A 22,003-nucleotide genomic window follows, 5' to 3' on the forward strand; every position below is an offset into this window, starting at 1 on the left:
TTACGAAGTTGGGATGTGGCTAGTATTGTACTACGTACTACTTTACTATGGCAGCGCCACGGTGTTTGGGACATGCAGCGCACTGGGGTCCCCATGTTTCGTGTGTTCCGCTGTGCCTGCAGTAGAACAAAGTTCAAGCGGCTTGTGGTGCCTGAAGAAGGGGCCACTACGTATTTAGTTTGTTCCCTTGGGATGATCGTCGCTACCTATGATGGGGGATATTGCTGGGTGGACTTGATTGCAGATCGATAGTAGATATCTCGTTGAGCTTCTATCAGATATACGGCGCTCCGTCTGACGGTCTGGATTGTCTTTTATGCAATATGATTTCTTCCGAGAAGAGCCCCGCGCGCACTGATAAGACACAAGGAGTACTACATAACTACCAAGCAGTGACTGCGAGTCTTCGAGCTCGTCCGGTACCATGCTTGCCCATCAAGTCTGTGAGTTTTTTTTTCCCTCGGGACGGGCGAGAATTTTGGACTGGGCAGTTCAGGGTCCTTCATAGTCCCGGACTTTGCGTGCCAAGCCAAAACCTTCCAGAAAATCTTTCAATCGCGACAGCCAAGCTTCCGCCTTTCGATGGCAAGATCTATCACCTTTCATAAATCCGCAATTTTTTGTGCATACTGTACATAATATAGGCTGGGGATGAACGTGAAGGAGCCGCTGGAAACAACTATTTCGGAGTCATGGTAGGTGCATGCTCGTTGATCCACCTTCAAAGTTGAAGTGCCCAGAATCTTTCAATCGTTTCTGGTCCCCAAGTTTCATGTCCTATGGAATCGACCAATGAAAGTGCTGTTGGAACTCGTCCCCGATATTGGGGGTGGCCGTACAGAACTACCAAATCGATACGACGACGATCATCTGCCTCGGCGCTCTGCCTATTGTATTAGGGTTGGAGTGGCCTCGTTGTCGCCGCACGCAGGACCCAGGTGACCACAGACTTGCTCTCCACACAGCACCTACCTGAAGTTCCGTTTCATTTCTACCGTTCACATGTCTCACCAGCGAACTACTCAGCTGCACAAGCGATTCAACGATATCATACATGGCAACGTTAAACTTGAGCAGGGCTCGAATGCTTGTCGTTTGTTCTTAGAGGGTTTATGTGCACAGGCTGACCCAGCCAAGTGCGCAAGCGACATCGTCGCCAATCCCCATGGCCTTCCCGCAGTCCAGCAGGCTATGCGCTCCGACCTTAGGCCAAACTTCCTAAACGGTCTTGCCTCGGATGTGCTCGAGTTCCTTCTTCGTGCCGAAATGGGCGGCGACGTGTTGAACAACGTGATCGTCAGCATCGTCGACCCGCCCATTTTCTGGAACGAGTTTCACAGGGCTTTCGAGAATGGGACTCTGAACCCGCGGGCTCAGCACGTTTTCGCGAAATCTCTTTCTTATCTCCTCCAAATGGCCAACAGAGACACGACCACTTACCGCCAGCTCGCCAGTCGTCCTTCCATACTCGACAAGATCATCAACTCTGATCAACACGAGCTTAGATCAGAGGGATATCTCATCAAACACATTCTTTCTGTCGCTAACACGGCTTCGACCAATACTGCTGATCCTGATTTCGTCCCCGGCGGGCGTCATGATAACGATTTTACTGATTTCCGCAAGATCGCTATTCTTCCTACCGCAGATGAGTTATCCAGCAACAAGAAACCTGCGCTACGGCCTGCTTCCCTTCTTGAAGATCCGGAAGGAAAGGAGACGCGCGTCGCAGACTACCTGGACAACATGTTCCGTTTATTACGGGACGACATGATGCATGAGCTAAAAGAGGAAATCGACATTGCCCTGAAAAAGAAGCAGGGGAGACATCGTGGGCTGGTTATTGATGGGGTCAAGATGGTGAACATCTACACCAGCCCTGAAAACCGGAAATTTCATTGGGGTCTCATGCTCCAATGCGATTCCGACCTCCCCATACTCAAGAATGTTAAGGAGAAGGACAGGAAACAATTCTTCCTCGACGATCACCGTGGATCAAGAATGCTTCGCCATCAATCCTTGGCATGTCTCATCGGGGACGGCGCTATTCTTAGCCTTGGCACCATCCACCGCGAGGAAGACTTGTTGGCGAAAAAGCCGCCTATCATCGTCTTCCAGATCGAAGCACAAGTTAGCCTTTCGAGGGCACTTTTGCAGCTCAAGACAACCGAACATCTTCGTTTGATACAGATTGACTGTGCCGTCTTCGCCTTCGAGCCTGTGCTGAAAGCACTCCAGAAAATGCCAGTTTTGCCGCTCTCGGAAGAAATTTTGTTTTGGGAAGATGGGAAGGAGATCCCGAGTCCCCCTATCGTTGTTACACAAATCACCGAACCGCTTAGTCGTAAACCCTCGATGGACCTCAAGCCATTACTTCACACACCGAACTCCATCATTCTTGACCCATCGCAAGTTTTCTCCCTTCTTGCGGGGCTTAAACAGAGATTATCGTTAATTCAAGGCCCACCGGGTGCGTTTCCTTGTTTGGCGGGTCTCCCAATAGTATAACTTTTCACACACGTTTAGGCACTGGAAAATCGTTCATCGGTGCACTTCTAGCTAAGGCACTGCATATGTTTACCGTGCAGACTATCCTCGTGGTGTGCTACACGAACCACGCCCTTGATCAATTCCTCGAGGACCTTATAGGCATAGGTATTCCGAGAACGGACATTGTTCGTTTCGGTGGCCGCGCAAAGTCAGCGCTTGAAGACCTCAGCGTTTTCAAACTCCAGAGGGACAGGGTTGTTCGCTCAAAGGCTGACTGGGCACTCATCGACCAGGCGAAGACGCAAGCAAGTCACCACCTTTGTCACCTCCAAGACTCGTTTGATACTCTGAAGTCATTTCAGCCAAGTCCCGAGGCTTTACTAGACTACATCGAGTTCGAGGATCTTGAATTCTTTGAAGCATTCCGTGTCCCTGATCCGGAAGACGGAATGACATTCATGGGGCCTAATGGAAAGGCGGTGGATAGAACTTTCCTCGTTTCTCGATGGATGCAAGGCAAGGACGCCTGGATGTTCAAGAATGCGCGTCACATACAAGCCGCGCATCAAATCTGGAATATGGACAAGAACCGCCGTCAGTTGAAGGTAGAGGGTTGGAAGTCAGACATATTCAAACAGGTGGTGGAGGATTTCTGCGCGGCAGGCGAACAGTATAATTACTACCAGGATGACTTGTCGCGCAAATTCGGACAATCCCTCGTTGAACAACTGAGGACTAAGAGGATTATTGGGTGTACGACGACAGGTGCCGCAAAGTTCGCGGAGGATATCAGGGCTGCATCTCCGAACGTGTTGCTTGTCGAAGAAGCCGGTGAAATCCTCGAGAGTCATGTCGTCACCGCTCTGAGTCGCAGCACTTCCCAAATGATTCTCATTGGGGACCACAAGTAAGGTTGTTTGACCTCGTTGATTTACTCCGCCACTGATTTCCTCTAGGCAATTGCGACCTAAAGTCAATAATTATACTCTGACGATCGAAAAAGGCGAGGGCTACGACCTCAACAGATCGTTGTTCGAGCGACTAGTGCTAAAAGGGTTCCCTCACGTTACGCTCTCTGCTCAACACCGCATGCGTCCAGAGATATCAACTTTGATTCGTGCACTCACATATCCAGACCTCAAAGATGCGCCTAAAACACAAAACAGGGACAACATTCGCGGGGTTCAAAGCAATGTCATTTTCGTGAACCACGGCCATCCGGAAGATGAGGATAAGCGCATAACTGATAGAGCAGATGGGGGCTCAACGTCATCGAAACAGAATACGTATGAAGTAAAGATGGTTCTCCGCATCGTACGGTATCTCGCGCAGCAAGGCTATGGGAGCGACAACATCGTTATCTTAACCCCATACCTTGGTCAATTATCAAATCTTCGCGATGCCCTCAAGAACGAAACGGATCCTATTTTGAATGATTTGGACTCAAATGACCTTAACCGAGCGGGGCTACTAATGAATGCGAACACACAGAAAAAGAAAACACGTATTCGACTGGCTACGATTGGTGCGCGATGTTTGTACGTGTGTGATCGAGCATTAAACTGAGCCTCTGGCAGATAATTATCAGGGCGAGGAGAGTGACATTGTGGTGGCAAGTCTTTGTCGATCAAACACGTCCAATTCCATCGGTTTCATGGACTCGCCTGAGCGTCTCAACGTGCTTATCTCAAGAGCACGCAACGGCCTGATCCTCATCGGAAACTCGGCCACATTCGAGCGTTCCAAGAAGGGGGGAAAACTTTGGACTGACTTGATGAATCTTTTGCGGAACGGCGGATATGTGTTCAGAGGTTTTCCTGTCAGGTGCGAGAAACATCCGAAGACGACGCGCGAGATAGAACAACCGGACGATTTTGATGCTTACACTCCCGATGGGGGTTGCACAGAGCCTTGGTGATTGTTGCATTTGATAACGTGTTTTATTTGCAATCTGATCCTTTCTACGCAGTGGGATAATGCTAAAGTGCAATCTCCACCTTTGTGCTCTGAAATGTCATCCCGTCCGGGTGGCCCCTAACCAACCTAACATTCACGCTACCATGTTGTGCAAAGCACCGTTTAGCGACAAGTGTCCAGTTGGCGCTCATACAATTACATGGAAATGCCACGAAGGACGTCCATCCAACTGCAAGCAGTGCGACAAGGAGATGAAGCGACTCGAACGACAGGCAAAGCGCGACCTCGAAGCGAAGGAACAGCGCGAGGCCGCGGAACGCGAACATGATCTCCGGATGTTAGAACTTGAAGCGAAGCTACAGTTCGAGAGGGAAGCTTTGGTGGAGTTACAGAAGGCCAAAGATAGAGAGAATGAAGCGCGCCAGAAGGAAAAGGAGATTGAAGACTTGAAGCAGAAGGTCAAGCGTGCAGCTGCTAGACGTGACCCCAAAGCGCAAGCGGGCCCTTCTCAGTCTCAGTCAAATCCTCCTAGTCGTCCACGTACACCTCAAGACCAGTCCTCCGGAAACGGCCAACCTGCTAATCAAAATATTCCACGACCCAAAATGGAGTCTGCTGCGAGAGATAAGTGGGAATACCAGAAGCGGGTTGAAGGGGTACAAAACGATGCCATCGATAAGATCATGGACATGACCGGACTGGAGGGAGTGAAAGAACAGGTGCTACGCATTAAGGCAAAGATCGACACCACGAAGCGTCAAGGGGTAGCCTTAGACAAAGAGAGGTTCAACCTCGTCTTACTCGGGAATCCCGGTACAGGTAAATCTCTCCTTACGGTACAGGGGTAGGACGCTTTTATGACTCGCGATTAGGGAAAACTACTGTTGCAAGGCTATATGCACAATTCCTGGAGTCCGTTCGGGTCCTTCCTGGAGACGCCTTCCTGGAAACCACAGGTTCATCCCTTGCAAATGACGGTGTTTCAGGAGCGAAAAAGCTCGTTGATGATGCCCTTAAGGCGGGCGGTGGCGCGATCTTCATCGACGAAGCATATCAACTTGTCAGCGATTACGATCAGTCTGGTCGGCCAGTGCTGGACTTCCTCCTCGCAGAAATGGAGAATCGGGTTGGAACGCTAGTTTTCATCCTTGCGGGATACACCAAGGAGATGGAGAAGTTCTTCGAGCACAATCCAGGCATACCCAGTCGTGTTCCCTACAGCCTCCAATTCGCAGACTATACGGACAAGGAGCTCCTTACCATGCTCGAAGATCTAGTCCTTAAGCGGTATAAAGGTCGGATGCAGGTCGAGGACGGTGTGCGTGGACTCTACGCACGAATTGCAGTCAAACGACTTGGTCGGGGAAGAGGGCGGCCGGGGTTCGGAAACGCACGTGCACTGCAGAACATGTTTGCGAAGATATGTGAGCGGCAGGCTGAGCGGGTCCAGAAAGCACGCACATCTGGCACGCCGGCAGACGACTTCTTCATGTCTAAGGAGGACCTAATCGGCCCCGATCCATCCAAGGTTCTTCCCAATAGTGCTGCATGGGCGAAGTTACAAACCCTCATAGGCCTCGAGTCTGTGAAAGAATCGGTCCGCAACTTCTTCGCCCTTATAGAGACGAACTATCAGAGAGAACTGGACGAGAAGGAACCAATGGCGATGTCCCTCAACAGGGTGTTCCTTGGATCTCCCGGTACTGGAAAGACGACCGTGGCACAGTTGTATGGCAAAATTCTTGCAGAGCTGGGTCTCTTGAGCAACGGCGAAGGTTGATTCTGTTGTGTGTAGTGTTATGTGGGGTGATGCTGACGATGTACTATAACAGTGGTGGTAAAGAACCCGGCAGATTTTGTTGGGGCATACCTTGGACATTCCGAGAAGAATACCAAAGCCATCCTTAGCAGTACCATGGGAAAGGTGCTTGTTATAGATGAGGCAAGTTTGCACCACCACAAACAAATTCATTCGATCTCAATAGATACACAGGCGTACATGCTGTATAGCAAGAATGCGGGCCAAGATCAGTTCAAATCATCTGTCATTGACGCAATGGTCGCAGAGATTCAAAGCGTCCCAGGAGAAGACCGTTGTGTCCTGCTACTTGGATACAAGGAACAAATGGAAGAGATGTTCCAGGTAGGTACCAATCCAAATAGGCAAGCGTGGAATACTGAAAGGTACCCTGAAGAATGTCAACCCTGGACTCGCACGCCGCTTTGCCATAGAAAATGCTTTCACCTTTGAGGACTTTTCCGAGCTTCAACTGGCGCAAGTCCTAGATCTCAAGCTTAAAGGCCAAGACCTCTCTGCTACCGATGATGCGAAACGTGTGGCACGAGACCTCCTCAGCCGGATGAAAAATAGGCCTAATTTCGGAAACGCTGGTGAGGTGGAGAATCTACTAGGCTTGGCCAAAGCTCGGTATCAGAAACGCATGGCAACAATCCCAGCAGCACGGAGAGCACAGGTCACCTTCGAACCTCAAGACTTTGATCCTGATTATAAGAGAGATCAGAACGCATCTGGCAATCTAGCCAAATTGTTCGAAGATGTTGTGGGGTGCAATGACATCATCAAGAAGCTGGAAGACTACCAGAAAATTGCACGTGCGATGAAGGCCCAGGGATTGGATATGCGGACTCAGATACCCAGCAATTTCATCTTCAAGGGGCCTCCTGGTGCGTAACTCCTAAGTCACAATATTAGAATGTCATCATTTAGATATTAAAATAGGTACGGGAAAGACAAGTACAGCCAGGAAACTCGGTCAAGTGTACTACGACATGGGGTTCCTGTCTTCGACAGATGTGATAGAGTGCTCCGCATCAGACCTCGTTGGTCAGTATATCGGACACACCGGCCCAAAGACAAAGGGGGTCTTTGAAAAGGCTCTCGGAAAGGTTCTCTTTGTTGACGAGGCCTACCGCCTGAGTGAAGGGCACTTCGCAAAGGAAGCCATGGACGAAATTGTTGGGCTGATGACACAAGAGAGGTACATGAACAGGCTTATCATCATCCTTGCCGGCTACGAAGATGAGATGAATGCACTTCTACAAGTAAACCCAGGACTATCTAGTCGCTTCGCCGAAGAAATCGTCTTCCAGAACATGACTCCCGATCAATGCTTGACGCTCTTGGACAAGGATCTACGCAAGAATGGCATTACCATTGCCGAGCTCAAGGATCCATCGTCAGCCGAGTATCCCACAATGAGCGGTATTATCAAGGGCATGTCGTCTTTGCCTTCGTGGGGGAATGCTCGAGATATAAAAACGATCGGAAAGCGAATGATACGGAAAGCGTTCTCCAATGCTGAAAATAACCTGGATCAGCCAGCGTCTCTGTCCATCAATGAGGCGGTTTCCATCCTGAAAGCAACCTGGGAGGAAAAGCAGAACCGGCAGAATACGCCTCGCCCTGGTAATCTTAGGAAGAATTCCCCAATGCCTCCGATGGCGAGCATGAGTGGTCGTGCACCACCACCACCACCACCACCACCACCACCACCTACATCTTCGAGTACGAGCATGTCAACTCAAGGGCCAAAGCCCCCTCCGCCGCCCCCACGACAACAGGAGTCCAAAGGTCGAGCATCCAGACCTCCCCCCAACCAGAAAAAACCGAAGCAGCCGGGCACAACCCCAGACGTGTCTACCCGTGCTTCATCGCCCGCACCCTCTCAGCCCGAGACTACCCACAACCATAGCCAGAAACAAAGCCGATCCAACAGACACGCCGCCACCAAAAATGACACAGGGCCATCATCAGACTGCGTCCGCCGTGACCCTGGTGTATCTGATCGAGTATGGGCTCAGCTCCAAGCTGCCAAAGCCGCCGAAGAGGAACGGAAGCAGCAGGCAATGGAAGAGCAAAGGCGTCTTCAGCAGGATCTTGCACGTGCACAGAGAAAGGAGCGGTTGGCAGAGATCCGAAGGAAAGCACTCGAAGAGGAACGTGCGAAAATGGCCGAGCAAGTCAGATTGGCCGAGGAGGCGAGACGACGTGAGGCAGCAGTACGAGCTGCAAGAGACAGAGCTGCCGCAGAACTGAAAAGAAAGCAGGAGGAAGAGGAGAGAAGGCGGAGAGAAGAAATGGCCAGGAAACTGGCAGAGATAGAGAGACAGGCTGCTGAGGCGAGGAGGCGCGAACAAGAGGTGAAGGCTGCGAGAGAGAGAGCGGCAGAAGAGCTCAAGAGAAAACAACAGGAAGAAGCTCAGAGGCAGAAGAAGGTGGAGGAAGCGCAGAAGCGCTTGAGAAGCATGGGAATTTGCCCAGCAGGATTTCAGTGGATCCATGTGGGCTCGGGGTGGAGATGTTCGGCCGGTGGACATTTCATCTCGGACGCACAATTGGGTATGTCAGGTTTCTAGACTGCCTGTGACCTCACCCGTTCCTTTCGCACTGGGTTGCCTTAACGACCCGCCGAATGTCCTATAACATGTTTTTGCGCAACCGGCTGGAAAATTACGGTACATATGTATATGATCACTGACCGCCCGACCGTGCCCACTGGATGATATTATACAATGTTCTCTGTTGGCCTTGCTCGATTGATTCTGTTCTCTCCGCACAAGTGAAGGTACACGGTAGTGTCAGCCTCCATTGGCCACAAATTTTTATCTGTTGAATCGGTTTGAGGTCACGGTCTGCGCTAGCAGGCGGTGGGACTGAAAGGTGCCGCTTAATATCTCTGTTCCGTGAAGGGACTTGTTGCAGGAGGTGGACCAAGAGCTCGAACTTTTCGGGGTCCTGGATGCGGTGCCAAGTAGAGCGAAGACAAGAAGCGTCCTTCGCAAGTTGCCTCGTTAGTGCCGGCTGGCCACTAACCCGTCATGTTGAGTTTGACCCGACGACGTGTGATGATTGACCACACTGTCAGTTATCCAGTCATCCGATTGGCCACAAGGGGCTGGTTTCCTTCCTAGGCAAACCAAACACTCGACCGCGGAAGATAATCGCTCCCTCATTATCCGAAGGAAGGACTTCCTATTCCAAGTATTTAAAGTGCGCTTCGAGGAGGTTCAGGACGCACTGACAGGGTTTACACGCAAGCTTGCGCAGAGATAACTACCAAAAACTACCTACTCGGACGCGAAACCGCAAAGAAGGATAATGACTTTGACAGTCAGCACTCCTTGGTTTCACTCCGCTTTCTTGTGTTTCCAAATCTAAGATCGCTCCTTGTTTATACGTCCTCAAACGATTCGGATTGTCGCAATCCAGCTTGAATCTACCCGACAGCATTCACAGAACCTGGAGAAGATGAACACGATGAAGTCCTCTCACCACTGTTGCTACATCTGAACTCCGATGAAGTATGGAGGGCTCATGCACGAGCTTGCGGAGAATAGAGGCCACGATCTCGATGCCGGTGATGAAATGCCTATGCGTCTGGTAAGGTTGGGGGGGAGGGAAGGAATAGCACAGTGAGGCCCTTAAGTGCGATGATTGACTCTCTTCGTAATCTTGGTAGTAACATCGTACTTGCTCTCGGCGAGGGTTATGACAGGCTCATTGGGAGAGACCTCCACTCGAACGCAAGAGCTGGAACTTATCGTCAAGAAGAGCATACAGTGGTTGGTGGGTGGTATTTGCCTTCCGCCAACCATTTCGCCTGCGTTGGAGGCGTTCTCGTGGGCAACGAAGTTGAACTGGGCAACTTTCCACAGAAAGAGCTGACAGTTGGAGCCTGGATATGCCCCACTCGTTGATTCTCGTGATGCGCTTCTTGACATGGGAGGTGGGATCACGATAAGTGAGCTATAGGGATGTTAGCTAGATGGTATAAGCGAGCGTAGCAGAGACCATACCAGCATGGGATGTGCACCGGTGGAGGTGGCACACGATGTGATACGAGTTCGAAGCTGACCAGGTTATATTCGGTTTCGAGACGTTGTTTTGGACTTCTGCTTCTTCAGACTGCGTGACACTGAGAATGGGGACTTACGGCCTCCTTCAGAATGTTAGACCGCATCCGACGATGCTAGGTTGGACTCGAGCTTGTACAGCTGGCGAGAGTCGAAAAGTCAATCTCATCCTGCTCGGGGTCTCACGTGTCGGTTGGAAGCCTTGGTTACATAACCATTAAGCAGGATGGCGCAGATACTGGAAAGGAAGATGTTGGACATTTGACGGTTGGAACTGAGGGAGGGGAGTCGTTTCATTTTCTTTGGTGCGCTGCATCATGATAATCTTGTAAAACCAAAAAGCTACCAGACCTCCGAAGTCCCTCTCCGGAGAGCGCACCACGTTCCTACGTTCGCCATACATTTTTATATCCACAACCTCCCCCATCGTGACCCCAGCACCGATCGGGATCCCGTTGTTAAGGGTATCGACAAAGTACTCGGATGCGGTGCTGTATAAATGGGAATGGAAGAAGGTGCCCTCAACAACGGAGTGGGGATAGGCATACTTACACCTGGGACTGGATTACCTGAAAAGGTAGGACTTAGATGTGATGAAGAGGAATCCTGTTTCGTATGATCCGCCCGTACCGAACTGCGAGGCCCCGAACTCCCGTACGCTTCGATGGGTGAGATGCTTGTCAGTGATGATATCGCCAGTGTGTCGTATCGCGTCCTACCTCTTCCATCTTGCTTGGATGGTGCACGGGTTGACGAGCCTACTGATGAACGTGAAACAGGGGCGCGACCGAGAGGTGTTTTGTCATCGCATGGTTTTGTGGGCAGATTCGGATCCTAGCGAAAGGAAGTGACGGGTTGACGGTATGCGCAAGTGAAAATGTGGCAGAGCCCAAAGACTTGGTGCAGGGCAGAAGGAATTGGATGATTGTACCGAGCTCTCCTTCGACATGTTTCTGCCACCCTCGCTCTATGCGTGACCTCGCGCAGACGAAAACACCAGATCTTGTGGAAGTGATATATTGAATCAGGCTCGGGAATCATTACTAAACCCATAATCATAATGGCGCACTGCCAAATCTCCATCGTTTCCCTGACCTTGAAGAACACGATGTGAGTACTTTAGTGGTGTGAGCTGATCCATATTTTGGACACTGCGAGTCACTCCACGCTGCACCGTTCTTTTCTCCTCTAGACTCTAGTATAAGCTGTATTGGCGGGCTTGCCAGCGATGACGATGGGTGCGTACCAGGAGTCAGAGAGGCCTATTGACGGTTCGCTATGGTGGCTAGCAAAACGGATCGAAAATGCAGTCCAGAGTCTTGTAAATGCGGTCGCCTTTGCAGGCGAAAGTCAGGCAGGGCAAACCCATGCATGCTATTAGTGGCGAGATCCGGTTTGGTGTCGTTTCCCAGATGCTAATGGCAAACCATCTGAATCGCTAACAGACTTCCGTCGACTGGGACGACCGTTGACTACCAGGGGGAAGACTGGGTTGCCTTTCTTAGAAGTGACGCGGTATATAAATGAGGGACGTGTCTCTTCCGTGAAGAGCAGCGCCCCTTTCCTTCCTTCTCATACCATCAGCGATGAACACAACAGTGGACTTTGCCAGGATGTACATGAGGATCATGTACTTCCGTGGCAAAGTCAATTGTCAGTGCATGCGATGGGACACTCCGCATACAACGGTGTCAAACCCCTATTCCCGAGTACTTAGCGCTGTCGAACACGTCCGCTGTGCACTGGCGTGATTCTCTGTCCGAACTATGTAGTACAGCTCCTAATAATCCACATTTGTGCTTGCCGTGATCCCACCTGTTCGAACGTCAGTTGCTGGACCGTGTTGGCCACGCCCACAGGTCCATTCAGCACGCATATAGGCAGGAAACCTGCTCTCTGTACATGTCAGCCTCCTGCTGCGGATCGCTAACCTATAAATTCAAGGGCAGAGCCCGCCAGTCCCCCCACACATCCTTTTCCTCTGACGACTTCGATCTACTATATTGCGATGAACGTCCGCATCTGTCCACCCTTCGCTATGACTCGCGCAGTCCTCATGTACATCCTGGTAAGATGCGGGTAGGTTGGGATGAAGTCGCAATTCGTCTCGCCTGAACATTGCCCCTGGAGTTTCAAGTGCCAGTGTGAGCCTCGTCTGCGAACGCATCGCGCGCTTACTCTTAGAAGAGGAAGTGAGTGAAGTCGTCGACTCGTAGTCCTCGTCTGGCAAGTTATCTGACTGTTCTGTTGGGCCATTTGGTCTCACTCCCCCGCTCTCGCATTCCTCACGGAATTGCAGCACGTTCCCGCTGCAGGTACGTTATACTTCCTTGCTGCATCGTTAAGTCCCGTTACTCACTTCAGAAGAGTCATGCCAAACTCCACCCCACCACTACCATCAAGTATGCGCTGACGTGCATTCTCAATCCAGAGTCCAATCCAGCCCCCCGACTGGCATAGGCATCGCACGTGTACCTAGTAGTGGTGATGTGGATGTGGCCATGAAGACCTGGACAGTCGAACGAACGACCATTCGAGGAATGTCTCAATAACTACGGGAACGTCGACTTGGCTCGCGAAGACAACGAACTTGCGATGAACTTGCACGATGCGGTGTCGCGATATTATGACGGCGTACCCGAGACCTTCTAATCGAATCGTAAGTGATGTCGAAACATATTGTCATTGCGTACAGCGAGTACTGATTATGTAAGACATTCGTCCATTTTAGCCACTTCGTATTACATAAATACGCGCGGATGGATGATAGGGGGGCAACGGACTTCCCCCGAAAGACCAGGTTTCGCTCTCCTCAGTTCCTCTGCCACCTCGTAGTCTTCTCGCAAAAAGTGGACCATTCACGTCACCCGTTACACACAACTTAGCTCCGTACATGCTCTGCTCTAGTTCTTTGCAGAGCGTCTCCACACGTGTACAATGGCACGTTTTGCCCACAGAGTGGCGATGCAGGTTTTTGGAATGGAACCACGGGTCAGTACATGATATCACAGCTCTCATTCAATATCTGACATTCCATCAACTCTCCGCCACTGCATTTCTGTCCTTCGACTGACCCCTGCGGCCATTGTGGTGACTTGTGGATCCCCATTCTCACTTCCTACCTCCCGCATACAGTATCTCAGCTCGCCAATTAGGAATGACGTCCGTTCTTAACCTATGATCTCGGACGCATTCACACTCTCAGGTACTGTACTTCTATTCACTTAGGACGGAAAACCCACATCGCTGGGGAAGTCCTGAAATACGTCATATCCTAGGGCAAGATTGTGACGAATCCATCGGCACGGCGAATCAGGAGACTTGTCGGACCACGCGAATGCTAAGCCCGAGAAAGCGCTGGCAGAAAGTACATAAGCGTACTCTCTGGCCTCGTGGTAAGCTAGCACAGCTGTCATCGACTATTCGTGTTGACTTCTTCAGGCCGTGTTGTAGGGAATACCGATCCCAAGGGCGAGTGCTACGAATAGGCGGTTTGCGACGATCCTAGCGTACCGTGTCACCGTTCCCGGTACTGATGACTTACCCAATCATATTCATGTTTGTGTTCTTGATAATTCAATGCGAGCGGTTGCTGCAAGGTGGAGGGGGTGAGCTAGCAGCAAGGTCAGGTCGGAGGATGTGGTCGACCCCGATGGTTCGGTAGCGATTCACTATGCGTATTGCCTACAGAACACTACGTGGTGGTCGTGGGCTTTCTCACACGACGAAAACAACAATAGAAGCTGAAGCGCTGAAATGCCGCGTAGCGGTTGGTTGCCGTTCCTGGAAGTGACGCATCTCTTCCACGAAGATTTCTTTCTCTTTGATTCTGTGACGATAGACTTTCCCTGCGACATGTGAACCTGCTGGTACATGTGCATCCCGGAAAAGTCAACTGTTCGTGCTCTTCATTAGTGCTGCACGCTGACTTTCGTCCCCTGCTGAATGTCAAAGTGAGCGCTATCCGTCGACTACGCGTACACTCTGTCTCACGGCCCTTCTCAATTGACAGAGGCATATGTCTACACACGGGGAGGTGACCGTATTATCTGGCACCTGGAAACACGGCGAGGTCTAAATGAGTATGGAATGGCAATCCTGGACGCGATGGTCAGTGGGGGGACCTCTGGCCAGCGTGGGCTATGAACGAATGTTTGAGTCTGCATCAAAGGGTGAACAAGTAACGTCCAGGACTTGCCCAGGACCGCTCTTGCTTGTCCAGAAAGTTACATAAGACGTCACTACGTCTGTCGCCGGCTCAAAATTCTAAGTGCACCTCCCTCACTTTGCATATGCACCCGGCGGTCTCATGTCCACAGTACATCTCAGCTCATTTCTCCTGTTGCACTTCCACACGTTCGCTATGGTGCACCGTCCCATTTACATTAAGGGAGTCATTGATCTTCCCAATCTGTTCTATGGAGAATGCAACTATGCTGTTGCATCCTAGCATTACGCGTTTATAGTATGAAATAGTACACATCCTAATACCCAATCAACCGGGTCACCGATGCTACAGCATCAATGTGTCACGCAGACCCTGAAAGCTGGAGAAAATCTAGTGTGTCATAGAACCGGGTCCAAGCCAGTCGTCATCACAAAGGTGTCGTCCCCAGCCACGTGACCATGTGGAAAGCGATCGTGTGCCATCCCTGCGATAGTAACATGCGCGCCCTCTGGATTGCGCGAAGCTCTGCCCGGAATCAACCTTGGACGAGTAAAAGCATACAAGATCGTGTTGAACAGACCGGATAATGCGAACAATGCGGCTGAGGAAGCTGTCACCGAAAACGGAACGTTGTCACCCCTAGTTTGGGAAAAACGAGCCGCTGGCAAAGGCAGCACCTATCACTCGTTAAGCGCAACTGATCATACTAATGACACTGAAGACCACTGACCAGTACGCCGTACAAGAGGGGGTAACTGTAAAACGATTCGTTTAGAAGCCACCAATCGTAGAATAGGAGCCACCTACAAGAGCATTTGGGTTGCTCTGACACTCTCTGGAGATGGCCCCCCTCCATGAGAGATTATTCCGATCTCTTGCTTTTCCCCTCAGCGCGATTTGTAACGAAGATGCGTCCGGTTGGAACAATCAATGTGAACGGAAGTGGATGAATGTCTAGGCAAGCTTCTTTGCATAGCTCTGACATTGGCAATGTTTCACTCTGGCAAGATGGCTGGTTGCAATTAGTGTTTTTCTCGGCGTAGCTTCAAGACCCAGGCTGGGCGAATCCGGGCCCTTAGGGTCGGCCTGTGGGGGCTCGGGCCCAGAGTCCGGCGATCGCTGTCTTCGATGTCATAGATCTTTGTGATGACGTGCAGATTCTCGTTCCTACTTCCCACGTTCAGCGCCCCAATTCGTCATCCAAAGGTGTGTCTGGGTCTCAGACACATTCACACTCTCAGGTACTGTACTTCCATCCACTCAAGACAACAAGCCCATACCACCGGGAAGGGTGGATGAGTAACACTCTGGACCATTGGTTAATTAATGTTGCAACCCTTTTCCTCAATTTCCACACATTTGCGATAGTGTGCTGCTCTATTCGCAATGAGGTCAATCGTGACTTTCGCCAAGTTACATCAATTATTTGGCTTGTACTCAAAGGGAGTAATGGCTAACGAATATAATAGCAGTATGATAAATAGCTTTATTCATGCAGATCTTGGAGACTGAAGAAAACCTGGCGTCTTACGGCACATGGACCGGGCCAGTTTCTGTAGCAAAGCTATCGTCCTCCACCGGGTAGCCATGTGGAAAGCGACTGTACGCCGCCCGGGCAGTAGCAACATGCACTGCCTGTGGAGCGTGCGAAGGTCTATCAGGCATCAACCTTGGACGAGTAAAAGCATACAAGATCATGTTGAACAGACCGCATAATGCGAGCAGCGTGGATGTGAAAGCTATCGCTGCAAACGGAACGTCATGACCGCTGAATTGAAAGAAACGAGCCACTGATTGAGGTAACACCTATCACTCGTTCATTATAATCATATCAAAGACTGAAGATCACTCACCTGTACAATGTACAAGGTGGGGTAACTGTAAAGTGGTTCGTACAGAAGCCATCAATCGTGGACTAGGAGCCACTTACGAGAGCATCCGAATCGCTCTGACATTTTCTGCAGACGTGTCTATTTCATACGGAATTATTCTCGTGTCCTGCTTTCTCCACCGAAATCTGTGTCCATCCACAAGAACTAGTCGCGTGATAACAAGTGCAAGGAGCAGGTATGAGATGATGTTTACTACCCCAGCCACCCACAACCATATATAAATGAGGCCAACCTGCGTCATGATACTTCCGTCAACGAAGCACCCTGAACGGCAGTGTGAATTCAGGTTATCAAAGGTAGAATTGCACCATAAACACTTGTAATAGCCACTAGCACCGTAAATATTGTGTTGAACCACGATAGGCGGCACGACCACCAGAAGAAGGATGAGCAGCCAAATTATTGCCAGTACAAGGAGAGCAAATTTTGGTGGAGATATCCACTGTAGCACCAATACTTGCAGCACGTGCACAGCAACGGCCTATCTCGAATCACTATTTCATTACCACGACAATTGATGCAACTGGCATACCATTGTACTGACAAGGCAATTCTGTGAGCATGTGAAGGGGGTTTCTTTTCGATTTCGATACGCACCTGAGAGCAACTCCAACATTACCCAATTGAGTCAAGAAACCTGCATGCCATGAAAGACAAGCATACAGTAAAGTGAAAGCAGAAATACCTTGAATGGTGCAAACGGTACCGGGGTACAGCCTCTGGCAGTTAAATGAGTGCGAGGCATCACAAACACGCTGAAGGCTCACCGCTTCTACAATCCACTTGATGTTGAGCAATTCACCTGTACGTCGTCAGTCGGTAACAGGAACCACGTGGCAGTACGTACTGACCAATAGATAAGATAGTGTGAGAAATCATCATATTGAGAAAATAATAGTGTATATGCGTGTCAGTGGACCACCGCCGCGAGGCATTTCGCTTGATGGTGACTGCGCTATACTGCAAAAATCAGTTGGTGGTCGGTGCTGAAGGGAAAAAACTCACCGCAATGTACAGCAGCAGACCACCGACGGCAAGCGCTGATGCGGCGGATGCCACGCACATGATGATCATGCCCATCCTGGCCCCGAAATCGAATTGATCACTCATGGATAGTGTGTTGAAGAAAAACGAGGAGACACCTGTGCCTAGCGAGAGTTTGATTATTTATGGAAGTAAATGATTCCACGGAGGGCGCTTATGAACTGTATTCTTCTATATTGACGTGCTGTGAGTTGATGGCTCCTGTCAGTGGTGACACTAGCGTGTGTGAATAAGCACATGCCCAAGCTGACCACAGGACAACGTGTGAGCAGTTAACACGGTTGAAAACGTTGTCTCAGAACGTTGAAACGTTCACATGTGTAGCTCGCTAACAAATGAGTGTCTTGATGCTCCTGGCCCAAGTCTTGGAGATTGTTCCTCCCATCAAGGCCACCCCACGGCGACGACCACTGCTTTCCTGCCAGCCACAGGATCGGCACAGGGATGGTCTAGTTGGACATCCGCCAAACCTAAACCTAAATTTGCGCCTCGAGAAGAACGGGGACAGCCACTACTACCGGTGCCACTCCTACTACCGGTGGTCGTACCTCGGAAGCGTGAAACAAGCGCGGGGCAGATGTGATGGATGCGGATGAGGAAGGTGATGTGGATGTAAAGCGACAAAAGGGGAGCGGCAAGTTGAAAGGAGGGTGAAGGTGCGAAAGATGTGTGGTTATTAGTTGTGAGGATGTCTGCACCGACCTGGTCAACTCGCTTTTTAGGTGGTACGTGCACATGTACATACGTGTATGTGCATGGAGTGGGGTTCGCAGGCCAAGTTACCTCCTCCAGAAGGCGAGACCGCCGCACCTGTATAGACTTCAGCAAGGGAAAGTCAAATCACCTGGTCTGATCACTCAGCCAGCCCAAGCGTCAGAGGAATAAGGTCGTTTTGAAAACGGATTAGCTGGCTACAGTATATATACAAAGCGGGACAGCCGGCAGTTCGAAGAAACAGACGGTGGGAAAAAGTTGAGGTTGGGCAGTTTGTTAGCTGCTGCCGTCACCGCAAGGCTGTCCCCTGCATTTGCGAAAACATTATCTAATGGCGACACGTTCCTCTCCCTTGCAGTCAAGAACTAAGGAGAAAGGTGAGGACGTCTCGACGCCGAGAATGAACTGCTCCCATTCCGGCGGCAACGTAGTTGGCCCGTTGTCTTTTTTTCAAAAAAAAAAAAAAAACGCGCAGCATTTATCGAAGAAACATGTGCAACTGAACCGGCCCGCCAAGTGAGCCCAAACCAAGAACAAATCCCAGAAGAAAGAAAGTGCGCGAGTTCACGAAACACAGCCAGTAATACTCAGTACAGTTTGGGGCCGAAATCTATTAGTATTCAGTATTGGCACTTCCGGTACCTCATCTCCGCCGAGGCAAAGCCACCCATTTCGACCTTTCCACGTCTTCGGCTTTAGCCAGTGGCCAATCCATGACAATCAACATTGGGTATATGTGGCATCTAATGGATGGGATTGTGTGTTTCACAAGCAGATCACTAATATCATCTCTCTCACACCACAGAGGTCAAATGCATTTCTCTCACACCAAGCGGAGGGTATCTCACATGTAGGGAAATGGCAGGGACATCACAATCTACGATTTCACAGATCTCTTCCCCCTGAAGTATTTCAACCATAGTGCAAGTGTACATCCACTCACAAAGCTCGCGTCGGTGACGATCATTACGCTACCCTTGCAATGCCCTGTGTGACACTTTAATCTGTTGCAATGCTGCGCTTCTCAGCTTCCGCTCGTAGAAGTAACGAGACCCTCGATTCCACGAAAAAATGCCCTGCCACACGTGACGCTAAAGTACAAGCGGACCCCTTTTATCTCGGTCAAACCAGTCGACCACGCAACCTCCCCGAAGCCAGCCCTCTGGTACCTACCTGCTTGCTAATCAAAATATTTCACGACCCAAAATGGAGTCTGCTGCAAGAGATAAATGGGAATATCAAAAGCGGGTCGAGGGAGTAAAGAACGATGCCATCGATAAAATCATGGCCATGATCGGACTGGAGGAGGTGAAAGAACAATTGCTATGCATAAAGGCGAAGATCGATACCCTGAAGCGTCAAGAGGTGGCCTTACACGAAGAGAGTTTCAACCTTGTCTTGCTCGAGAATCCCGGTACAGGTAAATATTTCCTTACAGCACAGGGGTGGGTCGCTCTTATGACTCACAATTAGAGAAAACTGCTGTTGCAAAGCTATATACGCAATTCCTGGCATCCGTTCAGGTACTTCCTGGCGAGGCCTTCCAGGAAACCACAGGTTCATCCCTCGCCGATGACGGTGTCAATGGAGTAAAATGGCTCACTGAGGGTGTTCTTAGGGCAGGCGGTGGGGCGGTTTTTATCGATGAAGCACATCAACTCGTCAGTGATTATGATCGGTCCAGTACTAGATCAGCACAGGTTGTGCAGCGCCTCCTCGCAGAAATGGAGAAGCAGGTTGGAAAGCTGGTTTTCATCCTTGCGGGATACACCAAGGAGATGGAGAAATTCCTCAAGCACGATCCGGAGGTACCCAGTCATATTCCCTACAGCCTTCAACTTGCAGATTATACGGACGCAGAGTTCATTATCATGCTCGAAGATCTGATTCTTAAGCGGTACAAAGGTCGAATGCAGGTTGAGGGTGGTGTCCGTGGACGCTATGCACGAGTTGCGGTCAAGCACCTTAGTCGGAGAAGAGAGCAGCCTGGGTTCGGAAACGCACGTGCACTGCGGAACATGTTTGCAAAGACATGTGAGCGGCAGGCTCAGCGGGACCAGAAGGCACGCACATCCGGCACACCGGCAGATGATTTCTTCATGTCTAAGGAGGACCTCATTGGCCCCGATCCGTCCAAGGCTCTTCCGGACAGTGCTGCATGGGCGAAGTTACATACCCTCATCGGCCTCGAGCCTGTGAAAGAATCAGTTCGCAGCTTCTTCGTTCTCGTAGAGACAAACCATCAGAGAGAACTGGCTGGGATGGAACCGATGGCAATATCCCTCAACAGGGTGTTTCTAGGGTCCCCCGGTACAGGGAAGACGACTGTGGCCCAATTATATGGCAAAATTCTTGCAGAGCTGGGTCTCCTGAGCAACGGCGAAGGTCAATTCTGTTGTGGATAGTGTTATGTAGGCTGGCGCTGACGACATGCTGTAATAGTGGTGGTAAAGAACCCGGCAGATTTTATTGGGGAATACCTTGGACAATCAGAGAAGAATACAAAAACCACCTTGAACAGTACCATTGGGAAGGTGCTTGTTATAGACGACGTAAGTCTGCACCACCACTAACAGCCCATTCACTCTCAACCATTATGCAGGCGTATCTGCTGTTCGGCAAGAGTACGGGCAAACGAGATTCCCTCAAAACATCTGTCATCGACGCAATGGTGGCAGAGATTCAAAGCATCCCAGGGGAAGATCGTTGCGTCCTGCTACTCGGATATAAGGAACACATGGAAGAGATGTTCCAGGTAAGCGCTGGTTCCACTAGACAAGCATTGAATGTTAAAAGGCACCCTGAAGAATGTCAACCCTGGACTAGCGCACCGTTTTGCCATAGAGAATGCTTTCATCTTCGACGATTTTACCGAGCCTCAATTGATGCAAGTCCTGGATTTGGAGCTAAAAAACCAGGACCTCTCTGCTACCAATGATGCGAAACGTGTGGCACGAGACCTCCTCAGTCGAATGAAAAATAGGCCTAATTTCGGAAATGCTAGTGAAGTGGAGAATCTACTAGGCTTGGCCAAAGCTCGGTATCAGAAACGCATGGCAACAATCCCAGCAGCACGGAGAGCACAGGTCACCTTCGAACCTCAAGACTTTGATCCTGATTATAAGCGAGATCAGAACGCATCTGCCAATCTAGCCAAATTGTTCGAAGATGTTGTGGGGTGCGACAACATCATCAAGAAGCTGGAAGACTACCAAAAAATTGCACGTGCGATGAAGGCCCAGGGACTGGATATGCGGACTCAGATACCCAGCAACTTCATCTTCAAGGGGCCTCCTGGTGCGTAACGCCTAAGTCATGAAATTAGAATGTCATCATTTATATATTAAAATAGGTACGGGAAAGACAGGTACAGCCAGGAAACTCGGTCAAGTGTACTACGACATGGGGTTCCTGTCTTCGACAGATGTGGTAGAGTGCTCCGCATCAGACCTCGTTGGTCAGCATGTCGGACACACTGGCCCACAGACGAAGGCAGTCTTTGAAAAGGTTCTCAGAAAGGTTCTCTTCGTCGACGAAGCCTACCGCCTACGTGAAGGGAAGTTTGCGAAGGAAGCCATGGATGAAATCGTGGGGCTGATGACACAGGAGAGATACATGGACAAGCTTATCATCGTCCTTGCCGGCTACGAAGATGAGATGAATGCACTTCTACAAGTAAAGTCGCTTCGCTGAGGAAATCGTCTTCCAGAACATGACCCCCGAACAATGCTTGATGCTCTTGGACAAGGACCTGTGTAAGAATGGGATTAACATTGCGCAGCTCAAAAATCCGTCGTCAGCCGAGTATCTCACAATGAGGGATATTATCGAGGACATGTCATATTTGCCTTCGTGGGGGAATGCTCGAGACGTAAAGACGATTGGACAGCGGATGGTACGGAAA

At 50.3% G+C, this 22,003-nt stretch overlaps 4 protein-coding genes across 4 annotated transcripts; 2 read left to right on the forward strand and 2 right to left on the reverse strand.

The window, feature by feature from the left end:
• The first annotated feature begins 855 nt into the window (after positions 1–855).
• F5J12DRAFT_144601 (P-loop containing nucleoside triphosphate hydrolase protein) lies at positions 856–9,000 on the forward strand. Its single transcript, XM_051738132.1, has 10 exons — positions 856–2,470; positions 2,527–3,397; positions 3,447–4,015; positions 4,068–4,404; positions 4,460–5,226; positions 5,280–6,182; positions 6,240–6,349; positions 6,401–6,550; positions 6,603–7,092; positions 7,148–9,000. Exons 1-10 carry the CDS (start codon positions 1,003–1,005, stop codon positions 8,782–8,784), a joined length of 7,302 nt encoding a protein of 2,433 aa, XP_051599195.1. The 5' UTR covers positions 856–1,002; the 3' UTR covers positions 8,785–9,000.
• Positions 9,001–14,797: 5,797 nt separating this feature from the next.
• On the reverse strand, positions 14,798–15,504 carry F5J12DRAFT_144710 (uncharacterized protein). Its single transcript, XM_051738133.1, has 3 exons — positions 15,257–15,504; positions 15,180–15,204; positions 14,798–15,126 (listed from the first exon to the last, which is right to left on the reverse strand). The coding sequence occupies exons 1-3, from the start codon at positions 15,262–15,264 to the stop codon at positions 14,848–14,850; spliced, it is 312 nt and encodes a 103-aa protein (XP_051599196.1). The 5' UTR covers positions 15,265–15,504; the 3' UTR covers positions 14,798–14,847.
• Positions 15,505–15,941: 437 nt separating this feature from the next.
• On the reverse strand, positions 15,942–17,576 carry F5J12DRAFT_144724 (uncharacterized protein). Its single transcript, XM_051738134.1, has 9 exons — positions 17,347–17,576; positions 17,193–17,301; positions 17,109–17,143; positions 17,027–17,060; positions 16,939–16,978; positions 16,874–16,880; positions 16,380–16,822; positions 16,303–16,327; positions 15,942–16,255 (listed from the first exon to the last, which is right to left on the reverse strand). Exons 1-9 carry the CDS (start codon positions 17,449–17,451, stop codon positions 15,977–15,979), a joined length of 1,077 nt encoding a protein of 358 aa, XP_051599197.1. The 5' UTR covers positions 17,452–17,576; the 3' UTR covers positions 15,942–15,976.
• Positions 17,577–18,962: 1,386 nt separating this feature from the next.
• F5J12DRAFT_144841 (ATPases of the AAA+ class) lies at positions 18,963–22,003 on the forward strand. Its single transcript, XM_051738135.1, has 6 exons — positions 18,963–19,519; positions 19,573–20,484; positions 20,542–20,651; positions 20,702–20,854; positions 20,907–21,396; positions 21,452–22,003. Exons 1-6 carry the CDS (start codon positions 19,306–19,308, stop codon positions 21,790–21,792), a joined length of 2,220 nt encoding a protein of 739 aa, XP_051599198.1. The 5' UTR covers positions 18,963–19,305; the 3' UTR covers positions 21,793–22,003.

This window comes from Pisolithus orientalis (genome assembly GCF_024613125.1).
Source record: "Pisolithus orientalis strain OTSU chromosome Unknown F5J12scaffold_17, whole genome shotgun sequence".
Classification (NCBI taxonomy): domain Eukaryota; kingdom Fungi; phylum Basidiomycota; class Agaricomycetes; order Boletales; family Pisolithaceae; genus Pisolithus; species Pisolithus orientalis.